The 17436-nt window shown below is 52.0% G+C and overlaps 1 protein-coding gene across 2 annotated transcripts in view; it reads right to left on the bottom strand.

Moving 5' to 3' along the window:
- The window catches only part of PRIMA1 (proline rich membrane anchor 1), a 69172-nt gene that overhangs the window by 12746 nt on the left and 38990 nt on the right, over positions 1-17436 (bottom strand). For both annotated transcript variants that reach the window (XM_055418425.2, XM_055418424.2), the window contains exon 4: positions 4134-4263. In XM_055418425.2, coding sequence (XP_055274400.2) covers positions 4134-4263 — 130 coding nt within the window. The remainder of the gene's footprint in view (positions 1-4133; positions 4264-17436) is intronic.

Genomic DNA, 17436 nt, shown 5'->3' with positions numbered 1-17436 from the left:
TCCATCTTCCCCAGGTCAAGTTACCTTCCAGGAGGGTTCTGGGAGAACCAGACTCTATTGTTGCTTCCACTGGCCGCGAGTAGCACCCACTCCTGACACTGATTATCCATCTTAGGAGGGCAGGGAGGCCCTCTCTGGACTGTGAGGATCTGGACCGGCAGAGGGCTGGGTCTTGCCCCAGAAGAGGATGCAGATTTTGGCACCAAGGCAGAAAAGGACTGCGCTCCATTTACTACATGGGCCGGGGTGCTGACACCTTTGCAGGTATCTCCTGGGCTCCCCTGTTTCAGCCAGGGGGAGACACATCAGGATATCTGGGAGCATGGAGAAAGGCTGGGGAGTTTTCGCCCCCCCACTTGTTTTTTAGGGCTGCATCTCCATCAGTTCCAACCACAGGTCCTGCTGATTAGCCCCTCTTTTGAGTCTCCAGGCCCTATAGATTTCCCTGGTACTGCGTCCATCCTCTGTCCTGGGGGTGCTAAGAGCTCACACCTCTGTTATTCGTGAACTGCTTCAGAAATTCTATTGTTCTCAGGACTTGCCCAAGCCCCTGGAGGGAGCTCCGCCCATTCCTTTGGCTGGAGCCCCGCCCACACCCCTGGGGAGGAAGCCCCGCCCACACCCCGGAAGGCGTCCCATCCACGCCTTGGAAGGGATCCACTGAGCCACCTGAAGTGAGTTGTCTGTTTTTCCAGGCAGCTGGCGGGCTCGGGAAGCAAGACCCAGGGCCGGCGGAAGGAGACAAGGGAGGCTCCTCCGGTGCTCTGACGGAAGGTGGGGTGGTGCCTCCCCTCGCCCTCCAGGGAGTCCCCCAGGTCCGCGGAAACAAAGCCCGGCGGGACAGACGCGGCGGACACGGCACAGAGCCGACATCCAAGTGAGCTGCTTCACCTGTTAGGTTCGCCCAGCCCTCCTACTGTTGGAGCAGGTAGCCCGTTTCTTCAGGAGAGTTTTGGAGCAGAGAGGAGGTAGAAGCGTATCTTTTGGAAGAGCCTCAGTTTATTAAAAAGATGATGCATTTTGAAACCATTCGAAAAGATGCATGCCTCATCTTTTTAATAAGTTTATGCTCAGTCGCTTAAGTCGTGTCTGACACTTTTCAGCCCCATGGACTGTAGCCCGCCAGGCTCCTCTGTCCGTAGGATTTTCCAGGCAAGAATACTGGAGTGGGTTGCCATTTCCTTCTCCAGGGAATCTTCCTGACCCAGGGATCGAACCCGCGTCTCTTACTTTGGCCGGTGGATTCTTTACCACTGAGCCACCAGGGAAACCCACCAGGGGGTGGGTTGGAGTGATAAATTGGAAGACTGGGATGGACATATACACACTTCTATAGATAAAATATTAATCGATAACTAATAAGGACCTACAGAGCTTCGCAGGTGTCAATAGTGGTAAAGAATCCACATGCCAATGCAGGAGATGTAAGAGACGTGGGTTTGATCCCTGGGTCAAGAAGATCCCCTGGAGGAGGGCATGGCAACCCACTCCAGTATTCTTGTCTGGAGAATTCCATGGACAGAGGAGCCTGGCAGGCCATAACCCATAGGGTGGCAAAGAGTCGGACACAACTGAAGCAACTTAGCATGCAAGGACTACTGTATAACACAGGGACCTCTCCTCAGTAAGGGTCTATACAGCAAAGAAAAGAATCTTAAAAAAAAAGATGATGCAGACTGTCTCTGAGGGAAGGGGGTCCTTGAGGGGACTAGTGCCCCCACTCTCTGACAGTGCCCCGGGTGGATCTTGAACACTCCCTAAAACCTTCAGTGGCTCCCTGTGTCTGCTGAATCATGGGCCAGCGGCTACACCTGGTGGGACAACCACTCCCCCCTGTCAGGCTTGGGGCTTCCTCCAGCCTCCCTCTACCCTCATCTCCAACCCCCTACACCCCTCATTTCCCCATCTCCACCCCCATCACAGGGGCTTCCTGGTGCTTGGTAGTTTTGAATGCCTGCCCTGCTCTGCTTCTTAAAATCCTCCTCCGGCTGCAGCAGGCTCTCAGCTGAAAGGATGTTTCATCCACATCAGGGTTCACGTGACTCCTGCCTCTCCTGCCTGGTCCCGGCCATTGGCCTGATGAGGCCCTTTGCCCTGGGTGCCTGACCATATGCAGGTTTTAAGACTTTCAACTTGATAGTTTACTCTTTCTGCTTTTGAATTATTAAAGTGAAATCACATAGAACAACTGATTAAAAGGGTACAGTTTAAATAACTTTGGTCTTATGATGGCTCAATAGAGATCCTCTAACTTTGAGCCTTAGGGAATTAAAAAAAAACTTTCTTAAAAACATATTAACAAATCCTCTGGTGTTTTGCAAGCAACATTATTGTTCCCTATTTGATTATATTGTCCCATAACGTCCCCTGAATCCTGGTGTGCTGCAGTCCATGGAGTCGCAAAGAGTCGGACACGCTGAGCAACTGAACTGACTGACTGAACGCCCCCCAAGGCCAGGGAGGCCATTTTTTGGGAGAAGGCTAAGAACTGGAAATTGAGGGGTGGGGCCAGAGCTACTGTGTTTTAACCACAGGGGACAGACGTCACACCGCGGCCTCAGGCCTCAACAATAACAATGTTGCGCTTCAGACCCCAACTCAACAAGGTGCCTGATAACCTTGTTTGAAAGGCAAAGTGAGATGGTGCTGTTCAGTCACTCAGTCCTGTCCAACTCTTTGTGACCCCATGGACTGTAGCATGCCAGGGTTCCCTGTCCTTCACCATCTCCCAGAGTTTGCTCAAATCCATGTCCATTGAGTTGGTGATACCATCCAATCATCTTATCCTCTGTCGTCCCCTTCTCCTCCTGCCTTCAATCTTTCCCAGCATCAGGGTCTTTTCAAATGAGTCAGGTGGCCAAAGTATTGGAGTTTCAGCTTCAACATCAGTCCTTCCAATGAATATTCAGGATTGATTTCCTTTAGGATTGACTGATTTGATCTTCCTGATGTCCAAGGGACTCTCAAGAGTCTTCTCCAACACCATAGTTCAAAAGCATCAAAGTGAGATGGTAGTTAACAGAAGTAACAGCAAGTGTTACTGAAAGATAATATGCTGTTTGGTTCATGCATGACCCTCTGGGAGCACTCCTATTCATCCTTCAAAACCCTTGTTGTTGCTGTTCAGTCACTAATTATCTCTGACTTTGGGACCCCATGAACTGCAGCATGCCATGCTTCCCTGTCCTTCAGTATCTCCTGGAGTTTGCTCAAACTCAAGTTCATTGAGTCAGTGATGGTGTCTAGCCATCTCCTCCTCTCCCGCCCCCTTCTCCTCCTACCCTCAATCTTTCCCAGCATCCGAATCTTTTTCCAGTGAGTCAGCTGTTCGCATCAGTTGGCCAAGCATTCACAGAAGACGTTCTCTGAGGTATCTATACTTCTCCCGAGAGAACCTCGCTTCCTTCTCTGCCATCCTTTTTCCATCTTCCATTATGGAAACGGTGAAAGCTGGTGCAGCTCTTGGTGAGCATGCACTTATACCAGGCACTGCTGAGTATACATTATCGTGCAGACCATTCACGGAGGGCTTCTCACCACTCCCTGGGGGCAAGAGAATTATTCTTTACCCCCGTTTTACTGATAGGGAAACTGAGGGCCAGAAAGGTGATTTCCTCCTGGTCACACAGCTTGAACCGGAGTCTGAATTTTGATCAGATTCCAAAACCCAGTTCCAGTTCCAAACCACCATGGTGCCCACTCCAGGGGATTCGTCACCCACCCTGCAAGAATTACTTCCATCCTCCCAGGCCTGGAGTGAGCCCCTGGCAGAGGGGCCTGCCACTTACAGGTAGAGGAGCTTTATCCGCCTCCAGCCTGACATATAATCGGCGCTCATCAAATGCTCGTAGAACCCCCTAAAATGACGGGGGCTGGGGGGATAATATCTGAGATCAACTTTAAAATACTTCAGCAAAGCAAAAGATACAAGGAACAGGAAACAGTAAATATTAGCCAAATCTGGGTAACTGTTGAATCAGGATGAAGGTAGGTGGGTGTTCTTTGTCCATTCTTTCTGCTTCTTAAATGCTTAACAATTTTTATTATTAAAAAACAAAAATGAATGGAGGTGGGTGGAGAAGCCCTGAGCCCATTTAGAGTCCCCTCTGGCTCCAGAGCCGGTGAGCACTCACCTCTTGATGGCTTTGTAGCAAATTATGACAAGCACAGTGAGAAACACCAGGGAGGCACAGCATACCGCGACGACGATCACCAGCCCTGACCACCAGCTCTCCTCCGCAGGACACGAGGTAGCGTTGGGAGCTGAAAGAGACAGGAGCAGCCTGAGCGTCCCCTGGATGTGTGGGTCCAAGCCGGTGCCAGACGTGAATACCAAGGCTGGCCTCGCCACCATCCATCACCCAGATAAAGCCTCTCCAACCTGTTCTGCCGTCCCCACCCCCACCCAGTGGCAGGTGATGTCATGGTTGGCCCCCAGCCAGGTGACGTGCTCTGAGCTGGGGTTAAGCACTGCACCCTGGGCCATCCATCCTTCCTGGGCATGAGCTAACTGACAGCAGGGTCGGGTTTAATTTCCCATGAAAAATAACAGAACATCTTCTCTCAGCGTGGGTATTAAATCTGCTTCCTCTGAAGGTGGGAGTGAGGAGTTGGGCTCACAGAGCACATGGGGCGGGGGGCAGGGAGGAGAGAAAGGGAGACCTATCAACATCAGTTTCTTAAGCTATTCTTTTTTTTTTTGCAAGAGACAAGTTTTCTCTCTTCTTGGGTTTGGTCCCTGTGGTGGGTGCCGGTAGCTGTCTCAGCCTGCACAGTGGCCACAATTTGAAAAAGTCATTGACAGGGCATATGACAGGGGTTGCTGCAGGACCACCCTTGTTACTCAGACCATGGGGTCCTTGTGGAGAACCCGTCCTTCTTTCGGCACAGGCTGGGTGAGCGGACCCACATACAGACAAAGCTCGCAACAAAGTCGGTTTGCTCTGCTCTGAGAAAAGCAGAGACATCGTACAGCTTTCAGTTCAGTTCAGTTCAGTCGCTCAGTCGTGTCCGACTCTCCGCGACCCCATGAATCACAGCACGCCAGGCCTCCCTGTCCATCACCAACTCCCGGAGTTCACTCAAACTCATGTCCACAGAGTCGGTGATGCCATCCAGCCATCTCATTCTCGGTCATCCCCTTCTCCTCCCGCCCCCAACCCTTCCCAGCATCAGAGTCTTTTCCAGTGAGTCAACTCATCGCATGAGGTGGCCAAAGTATTGCAGTTTCAGCTTTAGCATCAGTCCATACAGCTTTACCCCAGAGGTTTTGGAAGACCTGCACCCAACTGGAAAGAACTGCTTGGAATTGCAAAAGGAATGGAAGTGAGGGAAAGAGAAAAGGGGAGAGGGAGAGGGTGGAGGGACAGACAGACAGGTATATAGACACTACTAGTTCGGGACAGTTCTTCAGGACATGCGAATATATGTAAAAGAATCAAAACTACGCCCTAGATTTAATAATAGGCACCATGAAGAGTGCAACAGTATGTAGGGACTCAGTGAATGATTTCCCAAAGGATACCATGCGTGGTTTCATTATTATATTACTATTGATGATATTGTTGTTGTTTCAGTCATCAAGGTGTAATTTACATATAGTGAACGCACCCATCCGAAGTGTACCATCTGCTCAGTTTTGACAAGTGCATACACCAGTGTAAACCACACCTCTGTCACAACACACAATATCACTATCCCCCCAGAAAGCTTCTTGTGCCTTCTAGTCTGTCCTGACCCCAGAAGCAACCACTGTTCTGCTTTTGAAAATCACAGATTAGATTTGCTTGTTCTTGAAATTCACAGAAATGGAATCATGCAGTGCCTGGGTTTTTCTTTCTTTCTTTTTTTTTTTTTTGCTTCCTTTATTTAGCAGTGTTTTTGTGGTTCACCCACAATGTTGGATGTTTAAATAGTTCCTTTCTTTTACAGCTGAACAGTATTCCATGATATGTATATACCACAGTTTGTTTATCCTGTTCAACTGTTGATGAATACCTAAGCTGTTTGAAAGTTTTGACTTTTGTAAACAAAGCTGCTGTAAACATTCACAAATAGGGTATAGACATGCTTTCTTGGTATAGACATGTTCACATTTCTCTTGGGCAAATAACTAGAAGCGGGATCACTGGGCCCTATGGTGTGTGTGTGATTAACTTTGTAAGGAACTGCTGTGTTGTTTTCCCCAAGCCCTTGTACTCTTGTTTGGAACAAGGAAAGATGCAAAGAAAGGAGTGATTTTGTGGCTTTGTTGCAGCTGGATTAGGAGATCTGGGAAGCCTTTATGTGCTTCTCAGGGACCAGGTGCTAAAGCCCCATGAACAGAAATCAAGGTCACCAGAGGCGGAGCTGAGATCCTCACTGAGACCAAGCAGATACAGAATTGTTTCCTAAGAAATGGCTGGCACGAGGATGTCACTGAGCCACATGGCTCTGTCAGCCTGGGTAAAAACAGTCCTTTAGAAACCCTGACACTGAAAAGATAGACAGGGACCTCCCTGGTGGCAATGCAGGGGACGTGGGTTCGATCCCTGGTTGGGGAACTAAGATCCTACATGATGTGGGGCAACCAAGCCTGCCAGCTGCAACTAGAGAAGACTGTGCGCCACAATGAAGAGCCCACACGCTTCAAGTGAGACCCAACGCTGCCAGATAAGTAAATGGTTAAAAAAAAGAGAGAATATAGAATTCAAAAGACAACCTGTGGAATGAGGGAGAGGTAATCCAGAAGGATTCTCATTTTCCCCATGATGAACCTCTTCAGTGGTTTTTCTGTGAAATATCATACAAAATCCTTCCCCAATTCGTTCATCGTGAGGTATCCCTGGCTTGCCTGAGTCTCCCCAGGGGACCGGGTACAGATCTTGTCCACAGCACTGGTCATTGCTGGAGAATCAGGAGAGCAGCCAGATACACAGGGTCCCAACCCCAAATGGTCTGCATTTTCACTGCAAAGGGAAGCAATTTTGGTTTTTGTCAGTTCTACCTTGGGCTGCAGCACCTCTGGGCCAGTCTCCAGGGCCAGGCCTGCAGCCCGTGGGGATGCTCACATCAGTGGCCCACAGTTTACCCAACATTGCCAAGGCCGGGGCATTCATTTGCCAGAGAGTAGGCTCAGTGGGGACAGCACCTGGCACCTCCCCGGCAGCACTTGGAAATCTTTGATGGTGGAGGTGGGAGGGGCTGTTTTTGATCACCCAGCAGCTATGGATGTAACAACAATGAGCCAGACACTCCCACACATGGTAGAACTGTCCCTCCAAAAGCCCACCAGGGCTCCTGTTGAGAAATTCCATCCACTGGAAACAGAAGGACAAGTCGATTCGAAACTTCATTTGGAATTAGATGCTAAATTTCAGAGCACCTCTCTTGATGTTCTTTTCTTTGCATTTGCTATTAATGAGGCGAGAATCTCCTTCTTGCTGACTGCTTTCAAACACAATTGATGCTGAAAGCAGGAAGGTTTGTTCGAGAAGGTCCTTCTCCAGAGAGTTCCTTGCTAATATTCAGCAGTGTGAATATTACTCACTGCTTGCATGTGAGGAAACCACCCCAGGCAAAAATACTACCAGATATGAAAAGAGGGAGGTGTTCTGTGAAACAGTCCAAGACATAAATCTTGGATTTTGCCAAGAAAACAGCTATTGTGTTCAAAAAATGCATCCCTATTTATCCCTGCTTGACTCATTCTTTTTATATTAGAGAAGATCAGGGGATGCTGAAGTCAGAGGAAGGCTGCGTGTGTGTGTGCTAAATCGCTTCAGTCGTGTCTGACTCTATGCGACCCTATGGACTGTAGCCCGCCAGGCTCCTCTGTCCATGGGATTCTCCAGGCAAGAATACTGGAGTGGGTTGCCATGCCTTCCTCCAGGGGATCTTCCTGACCCAGGGGTGGCACTATCTCTTAATGTCTCCTGCATTGGCAGGAGGGTTCTTTACCACTAGTGCCACCTAAGAAGCCCCAGAGGAAGGCTAGGAGGTGTCACTTCAGAAAAGAAAACAAATAGTGAGGTGCAGGATCAAACAGCTTTTGCAGGGCCCAGGATGAGGACACTGGATCTTTAGGCTGCAGACCAGGTCCATCCCTGCCTGAACGTCTTTCCCACTGGGCGTGACCTCTCCTGCTTTCCAGTCTGTCCAGATAAGACTCTTCACCCTGTGGGCAGACTGATGGTTCATATTCAAGAAGATAGAATCATGAAGGTTTTCATTCATTGGTTCATTTATTTATCCACCAAACATTTACTAATAAGCACCCTCTGTGCCTGGTAGCATGCTGGGAGCTGGGAGTACAAGGATGAATTAGATGTCAACTGTGCCCTTTCCGGGTCTAATGCCAGCTGCCCAAAATCTGATCACCTCGCTCAAGGAGCTAGCAGTCTCCGAGAGAAGAGACACAGATGTGCTAATGTGTAAGGTCAAGGTCATTTGTGGCCAAGGAGAGGAAGCCACTTGGTGCCAGGGTTCAAGGGAGAGGGATGATGACTTGTGAGAGGCAGGTGGTCAGACGGAGGCTGAGGCCACCAGAGTGTGAATTCCCAGACACAAGGCTGTCAGAGCACTGCTTCCTCTGTCACCCGCCTCGCCCTCAGCCAAGATTCTGCAAACAAGACAGAAAGGCAGGAGCTGTCATGATAGCTCAGGGGTCACGACACCCTCTCTCCTGGAACTCAATGAGGCTTTGTCTGCTGCATTCATTAAACACTCCTGATGCCTGTAAAGATAATGAGGCTGGCATCCAGAGAGCGATTTAGAATGACATGGGCCGAGTTTCACTTTATCAATGGAGTTGCTGTCTTTCAGTCAAGAAATGCATCATTAAAAGCTCATATTTAGGACTTCTGCTTCTGGCCAAGATGGGGTAACGAGGGCCAGACTTGGTGCCATTATACCCCCTCTGGGAAACATCTCAAAAAAATACCAAAAATGTAAAACTGGTTTTCAAAATAGTGGACATCAAGGTAACAAAAGGCAGATCCTTGAGAGACAAGAAACTAAGGAGATGAGAGTTCCCTGGTGGCCTTGTGAGTAGGGTCCCAAGCTGCCACTGCCATGGCCCGGGTTCAGTCCCTGGTCGGGGAACTGAGATCCCGCAAGCCAAGTGGCACAGCCAAAGAAAACCTCTCCCCAAAGCACAAAAATCCAAAGGAGGTGAGCTCTATGGCTTCTCTAGCTTACTGCTGGGAGACAGGACCCAAATATCAGTCCTGGAAGGGCGAGACCTCCCCCCTACCACCCTCGCCAGGTCCATCCCACTCAGAACATCAGGGAAGTTGGGCTTGGAGGGAGCAAGACAGATGAAAGTCCCCCAAGGGGACTTCCGGAAGAGCAGACGCAGCCAGCAGCACACGAGTAATTCCACCCACAAATAGATAATTACATGCTGTGGCGAGTGCTGGAAAGGAAACGGAGAAGAGGCCAAGATGCCCCGACAAGGGTCTGGAAAAGAAGCAGTTTGGATGGGGTTGCTTCAGATGTCCCTGTCTGATCAGGCATCACGGGTACCGGGCAGACCAAGGAGATTCCTGTCCAGGCGGGGGGACCTGCCTGAAGTCTGGTGTCACGGGGGAACCGCATGAGGTCCCCTGCTCTCAGGGACAAGCGCCTCCCCTGAATTCCTCACCGGAGTGTTTGTGACTGTCAGATGGGATGATGGAGACAGTGTTCTTGAGGGAACCAGGAAGGAGCACCAGCATTTGCTGAGCACCAGCTCCTGGGCTGCTGTGCGGCCCCCTTCTGCAGTGGGGACGCAGCCAGGGACCCGATGGGGCTGGGACCCAATGTGCCTGTGACAGCACTCACGGCAAACTCAGTGCGTGTTTGCCTTCAACTTGGGACGGGCCACTTCTGCATCGTCCTCAGAGCCGGCTGTGCGCTGGAGGGTATCTGATTGGCAGGAAGGGGAACTGGGTGGGACATGAATGAATCAAAGGAAAAGCACGCTGCGTGGAGACAGCCTTAGTCCGCCAAGATATCTTCCTAGGATTTCGAGAAGGGAGTGAGAGCTGTGTTCTTTGTTTTAACCTGATATTTCCATTGTGAGGTTGTGGTGGCTGTTCAGTTGCTCAGGCGTGTCTGACTCTTTGCAACCCCATGGATTGCAGCACGCCAGGCTTCCTTGTCCTTCAACATCTCCTGGAGTTTGCTCAAGCTCATGTCCAATGAGTCGGGGATGAAACCATTGGGAGGTGGAGGCTGTGGTTTATCCATGTCTCGGCCTCTGGACCCGCATGTGACCACCTGCAGAGGCCAGCCCCCTGCTCACCTGGCCCCCCATTTCTTGAGCACAGCCTGAGTGCCAGGCCCTGCTGGTGACACCACAGGTGTGCAGGGCACCCTCAGACGTCTCTAACTTTCACAGTTTGGTGATTCCTGGCCAGGCTGCCCGAGGGGCTTCCTGACTGATGCCCAGGAGCTGACCTTGGTCACGGCCAGGGGAGGAGGTGTGACCCGCACAGAGAGCTGCGACTCAGCTCCCAGCCCACCAGAAAGATCACAGCCGCTGAGCGTGGCTTGTCTAGGGGCCCCTGAGCTGCACAGACTGGTCTCCTTCGAGGGGCTAAGGTCTATGAACCTGCTTTTCAAACCACAGTGGACACACTCAGCCTTTGCCATGGAAACTGAGGTCAGCCTCAGGACATGGCCAGGAACTTGCCAGCCTCGGGTCTCAGGGGCTGGGCTGGGCTTTGGGAGTAGATGCCAAGGGGGCCACACCGCCTTGATCCAAGGGACAGTCTCGGGGCACAGTTGGCCCTCAGGGTGGGTGGGCTCCCTCTTGGTTCCACGCGCTCCTGCCCACCTGGAAGCCCTTGAGGACCCCGTCCATCACGTCTAGGAGTCCAGCACACGCTGCAAGTTGATGGAGTGTCTGAAGAACACTGAAGAGGATGGGTTCTCTTGCTCTGCCTCGGTCTGCTCACCTAAACCCTGTTGGTTTTATCTGGTTCACGAAGACCGCATGGGGTCCAGGAACTTTGCTAATACACTTGTGTGGTGGCAAAACTTGGTCCTCAGACCGTTCAGACAAAGGAGGAAAGGAGGCTGGAGGTGGGGGCAGACCTGGGCCTCAGGCCCCGAGCCCTGCTTCATGTGCTGCCCCCACGGACCACGAAGGACCTGGGTTTGCAGCTCCTTCACTGCCTGTTCCCTTCACTGCCCTGGGGCCCCCAGCCCTCTGCTGGGCTGCTTGACACAGACTGCAAGTCCACTGGGGGGAAAGGGGCGCAAGGCGGGGGCCCCCCTCTCTCTCATGCCCCGCCCCCACACAGAGCCCATTGTCTCTGGACACAAGGGACCAACTCAGGCCGCTGCTCTCCATTCATGGGCACCCAGCCTCCATGGGGAGGCCTGTGCCAGGGGCGTCCAGCCGCCCGCCTGGGCCAGCTCGGAGTGGGGCCCTCGCTCGTTTCCTCCCCAAAGATGCCAGAGTGTGTGGCCCGGCTTTAAACCACAGATACAGGCTCAGACCTTGGTGCTTTATACAAACCCCCGAAATCAGCCCCCACTTCTACAGAGAAAGGAGGAGTCTCCTTTGAGTCAGTCCACATGAAAATAGTGATCCTTTGCACCTCAGCTCGGGGGGCCTTTCCCTCTTCTCTGCCAATGGCAATCTGGCTTCGGGTACAGCACAGAGACCCCCTTTTTCATGTCTTCCTCATGCCCCCCCCAGACCCAAGGTTCTCAGAGCAGGAAGCCCCCGGCTGCCCAGTAACAGCCGGCGAAGGTCTGAATTCCCAGCTGCTGGGGTAGCCTCGGCACCCCGCCTTTTCCAGGACTCGGGAGCACTCCCTCTCCACCCTGCAGGTTGGACACTGCAGCCTGAACGTGGGTCCCGGCCTCCAGTCCAGGGCAGGGAGGAGGTGGTATTCTTGGGAAGCAGGGCTGTACTGGAGCTGCTTGGAGGAGGGGGGGGGGGTCTGTCTCACCCGTCACCCTGCCCACAGCCCTATTCCTGGTCTCCACTGCCTCCCAAATCTGGCCCAGGACCCCCTTCCTGCTCCCGCCAGCTGGGCTGTGGAGGCCACAGCTGAGCTTCCCTGGTTTCTGTTCACAGTTGAGTGAGATCACTGGTCTATGGAAACTCAGGAGGCCTTGGCCAGTTCTGGCCAGTGACATGAGGGGGAACATCTGCTGGGTGCTTCCACAGCTGTCTCCTTGCTGTTCGCGGAGGGGCATGGAAACAGGCGGGCCTCTTTCCCTCGTGGACACCGCCGTGTTCTCTTTACCCCCAAACAGAGCAGCTCTGGGGGAGCTGGGGTGCTGGCTGGATCACAGTGTAAAGCAGAGCGACCTCCAGGGGCAACTTGTGAACAAAGACGGATTTGGTGAAGGTGTTCATCACACTGGTACCTGAGGGAAGAGTCAGAGCAAAGGTCCTGAGGTCATGCAGGCCTGGTGTGTCGTGGGCAAGGGGAGGACAAAAGGTGACGAGGTGGCTCAGGATTGAGGCTGTGAGAAGGGTTTGGGCTTTTACACCGAGAATGAGGTGCCCGGGGGGTCTGGAGAGAGGGTGGTGAGGTCTGACTTAAGTGTTGGCTCAGTCACTCTGTGTTTAGACTGCGGACTGTGTGTGTTTGTATGCATGTGTGTGTGTATGTGTGTGCGTGTGAGGATGGGGAGGGTGGGAAGCTGGGAGGATGTTGCTGATAGCCCAGGAGAGAGCTGACAGTGGCTCACGTGGGTGTCAGCTGTGGAGGTGGTGAGAAAAGGTATATTCTGAGTATGTTTGGAAGGTTCAGTTCAGTTCAGTTGCTCAGTCATGTATGACTCTCTGCGACCCCATGAATTGCAGCACGCCAGGCCTCCCTGTCCATCACCAACTCCCAGAGTCCACCCAAACCCATGTCCATTGAGTCGGTGATGCCATCCAGCCATCTCATTCTCTGTCGTCCCCTTCTCCTCCTGCCCTCGATCTTTCCTAGCATCAGGGTCTTTTCAAATGAGTCAGCTCTTTGCATCAGGTGGCCAAAGTATTGGAGTTTCAGCTTCAACATCAATCCTTCCAATGAACACCCAGGATTGATCTCCTTTAGGATGGACTGGTTGGATCTCCTCGCAGTCCAAGGGACTCTCAAAAGTCTTCTCCAGCACCACAGTTCAAAAGCATCAATTCTTCAGCGCTCAGCTTTCTTTATAGTCCAACTTTCACATTCATACATGACCACTGGAAAAACCATAGCCTTGACTAGATGGACCTTTGTTGACAAAGTAATGTTTTTGCTTTTTAATATGCTGTCTAGGTTGGTCATAACTTTCCTTCCAAGGAGTAAGCATCTTTTAATATCATGGCTGCAGTCACCATCTGCAGTGATTTTGGAGCCCAGAAAAATAAAGTCAGCCACTGTTTTCACTGTTTCCCCATCTATTTGCCATGATGTGATGGGACCGGATGCCATGATCTTCGTTTTCTGAATGTTGAGCTTTAAGTCAACTTTTTCACTCTCCTCTTTCACTTTCATCAAGAGGCTCTTTAGTTCTTCTTCACTTTCTGCCATAAGGATGGTGTCATCTGCATATCTGAGGTTACTGATATAAAGCTTGGATGTGGGTGTGAGAGATACAGAAGAGTTAAGACTGACTTGAAGGATTTGGGGTTGAGCACACAGAAGGATGGAGCTGCCATGGAGGGATGCGAAAGGCTGGGGCAGGACAGGCTTGCTAGGTGTGGAGATCGGGGGTGAAGTCTGAAATTGCCATCACACAAGGGCAACCCATAGTGGGATCTAGATTCTGAGTTGAGAAGCAAAAGCTCTGCTGAAGGAATAAACTTGGGGACTGTCAGCACAATTCCTGAGACGGCGTGAGATTGTCAAGTGAGAAAGCACAGATAAAGCAGAGCAGACCGTCTAGACCTGAGCCCTGAGGGGCCCCACGTAAAGAGGCCAAGGAACAGAGGAGGAGGCAGCCAAGGAGGCCGGGAGGAGAGGCCAGCAGGGGTGCCAGCCAAGGCAAGGTGAGGTCCGTGGCTGAGTCAGGGAAGGACGTCGAGGAGGCGGGGATGGTCAGTGCCCCTGTGTCCACTGTGGCTGAGGGACAAGCTCCATGAGTCCGAGAGCCAACTGCTGGACGGAGCAACATGGTGGTCACTGCTGACCATCATAGAGGTGGTTTTGCAGGAGCGGTGGAGGAAGCTTGACTGGGGCCGTACTGGAGAGAGTGTGCCGAGAGGAAAGGGAAACAGCACGTGTGCAAAACTTGTTGGTAGAGTTCTGTGGCAAAAGGGAACAGCAACGTGCAGCCATAGCTGGGGGAAGAAATGGTGGAAGAGAAGGATTCTCAGACGGGAGGTGGAGCGTATGTGTGCTGGTGGGTGTGACCCAGGGGAGGGTCGGCCCGAGCACAGGTGGGGAGAGCTTTGCTGTGGAGGAAAGGCAGGGGGAGGCAGGGGGGGCTGACAGGTGGGAGTCGGGGGAAGCTGCCTTCAGATGGTGTCAGTCGTCTCAGCGAAGAGGCAGGCAGGTCAGCAGCAGAGAGAAGGATGAGGGACAGGTGATGGGTGTTCGAGGGGAGCAGAGAAGGTGAGATCTGGTTTTCCAGGAGGGCAGGTGAGTGATGGGCTGCGGAAGGGAGGAGCTTAAAGGACCAGGGATGTGAAATCGAGTCCAGCTCAAGGTTGGCCATTTTGCCCAGCTGCCTTCAGTTGCTGAGGGGAAGCCGGGTTTGCCCAGCATGTATGATGAAGTGAACGCAGGGTGAAGGGGTTGAAGGCACACCTGGGGGGTGAACACAGGACCAGAGGCAGGAACTGAGACACACAAAGCGATCACATAAAGGCGCCCAACTTCATTCGGGTGGGTACTGGAGCTGCGGTTTGAACCCAGACATCTGGCTCCAGGGGGACCCAATTGCTACACAGGTAAAAACAAGTGAGTGAGCACACTCAGCGAGGACAGTGCCGGGCGCGGAAAGGAGAGGAGGCTGTCACCGTGGGCTTTGGGGAAGCCTCTTTGAGGAGGTGGCATCTTGGCTGAGTCCCGCGGGGTTAAGGGGAGGGGACAGCCCTATAGAAAGATCTTCTCTGGGTTGGCCTAGGTCGCAATGGAAGGGACTGGGAACAGGCAGCTGGCGCCCCAAGTCTCTGCTTCTCTGCTGGTGCTAGGAGGGGTGAAGCCCTGGAGAGGGGCGCCAGGCCCTTCCATCTGTGAGTCCCAGTCGGTTCCCCAAGCTCCATGGGACGTTCACTCTGATTTATTTCTGCCCCGCGTCCCGGGCACGGAGCCCAGCATGGTGGCAGCGTGGCTGCTTATCATAAAACACACAGTTCTCAGGCTCGGCTCCTGAGGAGGGCACTAAATAAAACCTGATACATTATTAATAACTGTCTCCATCATTCCTGGGCCTAATTAGGGAAGGAAAATTATGAATTGGACTGAAGTCTCTAAGGTGGGGGCGGCCTCTGCATTCCCCATGTCAGGGAGAGGTATGGGTGGAAGCCAGGCAGGAGCCGAGAACAGCCGGCCGCTGCCTGGGACCATTCATCCTGCCTCTGGCGGTGACTGCAGGACACGTCTCCCCTTGTTCTTGGCCCAAACAGTCCTCTTTGTGAGGCTCGTGAAGGCCGGGACTTGTACTCGGCAGTCCTGCTGACTTTCAGGAGCTGTAGCTCACCCTTTGTCTGTGCCCTGCCCTGGGGACACTCCCCAGATGTGTGAGCTTCAGTTCCCTCTCAGGGCTACAGAGGCACTGCCACCCAGAAGGGCCACATTTGCCAGTTTAGAATAGCACAGTGCTGTCCAGAAGTGATGAGACAGTGCCATGGGCGAAAGCTCTGGGGGACTACCTAAGCCCACCCTCATGGCCCCGACTCATCATTTGAGGGCAAATCCATTCACTCACTCAATACCTATCCACTGAATCTATACTGTGCTAGGTGCTGGAGAGATGAAGGTCAGCAGTTAGGGACCCTGCCCTTAGGATCCAGTCTGTTGGAGAATGGACACTAACTCAGTCACCACCAGCTAAATGCATACTTGACTCCTGCCTCAGCGAGATAACTGTGCATGTGCCTTAGGTACAAACAGCAGGAAACTACAAAACAAAACAAAAAAGAATTTCCTGAACCCGAAGGGCCAGTATAAGTTGACTGAGAACAATGGACTCATCTCTGTGAGCGGCTTATGACTTTGGGACAGGAACATGCTCCCAATAGTTTATGTTAAATGCCCAGCACCTAGTTGATACTCAATACATGTTGGATCACTTTCTTCCCTTCCAGAGGGCACTTAGATGATGGAGATCTCATAACTGCTTGGTCAGGTAGAATCTGCTTGGCCCAAACAGCTGTAATAATTGTGAAGAGGGGTTCAGGATCAACTCAGACCACTGGTTGACCAACTCTGGTCCACAGGCCAAATCTGGCCCACCGCCTGCTTTTTTAAATAAAGTTTTATTGAAACACAGACACACCCATGTGTCTACATAATGTTATGGCTGCTTTCTTGCTGCATGGGCAGAGTTGAGTAGCTACAACAGAAATTGTATGACCCATAAAGCCTAAGCTATTACTCTCTGGCCTTTCATAGAACAAGTGTGTCCACCCCTCCCTAATTTCCAGTGCTCTTCATCTGAGATTCTTAGACAAGCTTAGAAAATTGACCTGAGAGTCCCCTAAAATGATACCCCAAATTTGCATTTTACATGTGAACAGTCCACTTCTTCCATTTTATATTTTAGAAGGTTCCTTTATTCCAAATGTCACACCAGTGCCCTGGCAGGAGGTGTCTAGACGTGTAACATGCGGCCTGTTCTGTCTGGGAGTTTTAGTGGTGACAGTCTTTTTTTCTTTTTAAATTAATTTTTTATTTTTGGCTGTGCTGGGTCTTTGTTGCTGCACAGGCTTTTCTCGAGTTTCAGAGAGCGGGGACTACTCTCGAGTTGCACTGTGCGGGCTTCTCATTGCAGTGGCTTCTCTTGTGGAAGAGAAGGGGCTCTAGAGCACAGGCTCAGTAGTTGTGGCTCACGGGTTTAGTTGCTCTGTGGCATGTGGGATCATCCCGGACCAGGGATCAAACCTGTGTCCCTGCACTGGCAAGTGGACTCCACATCTCAGCCACCAGGGAAGCCCAACAGACCGTCGTGACTTGGCCACACCACACCTGCTAAGTGACACTCCTTGGAAGGTTGATGGGGCGCATCTACTGTGGTAATATGCCAAGTATCGTCCGGAGCCCTACTGCAGGGGCAAACAACCAAGGGCAGGGTTACCACCATAACACAGTTGATGGTTCTTCAATTCAGGTCTAGGCCCCGTGAGTAGAGGCAAAGGGATTGGGGTAGAGTTAGGACTGATAGCCCCAGGAGCTGCCTAAACTGTCCCTCGGTGGAGCAGGCTGACTCCTAAGGCTGGGACAGCCTGCTACTCTGGTGTCAGGCTCCAAGACATTTCTGGCTCTGGCTCTGATGAAAGGCTTAGCCTCTCAGCGGTGGCACAGGCGGCTC

This window comes from Moschus berezovskii, chromosome 21 (genome assembly GCF_049115385.1).
Source record: "Moschus berezovskii isolate FMDL1 chromosome 21, NW_MosBer_1.0, whole genome shotgun sequence".
In the NCBI taxonomy this organism is placed as follows: domain Eukaryota; kingdom Metazoa; phylum Chordata; class Mammalia; order Artiodactyla; family Moschidae; genus Moschus; species Moschus berezovskii.
The sequence above is the reverse complement of the archived record's forward strand: the minus strand, read 5'-3'. Positions and strand labels throughout refer to the sequence as shown.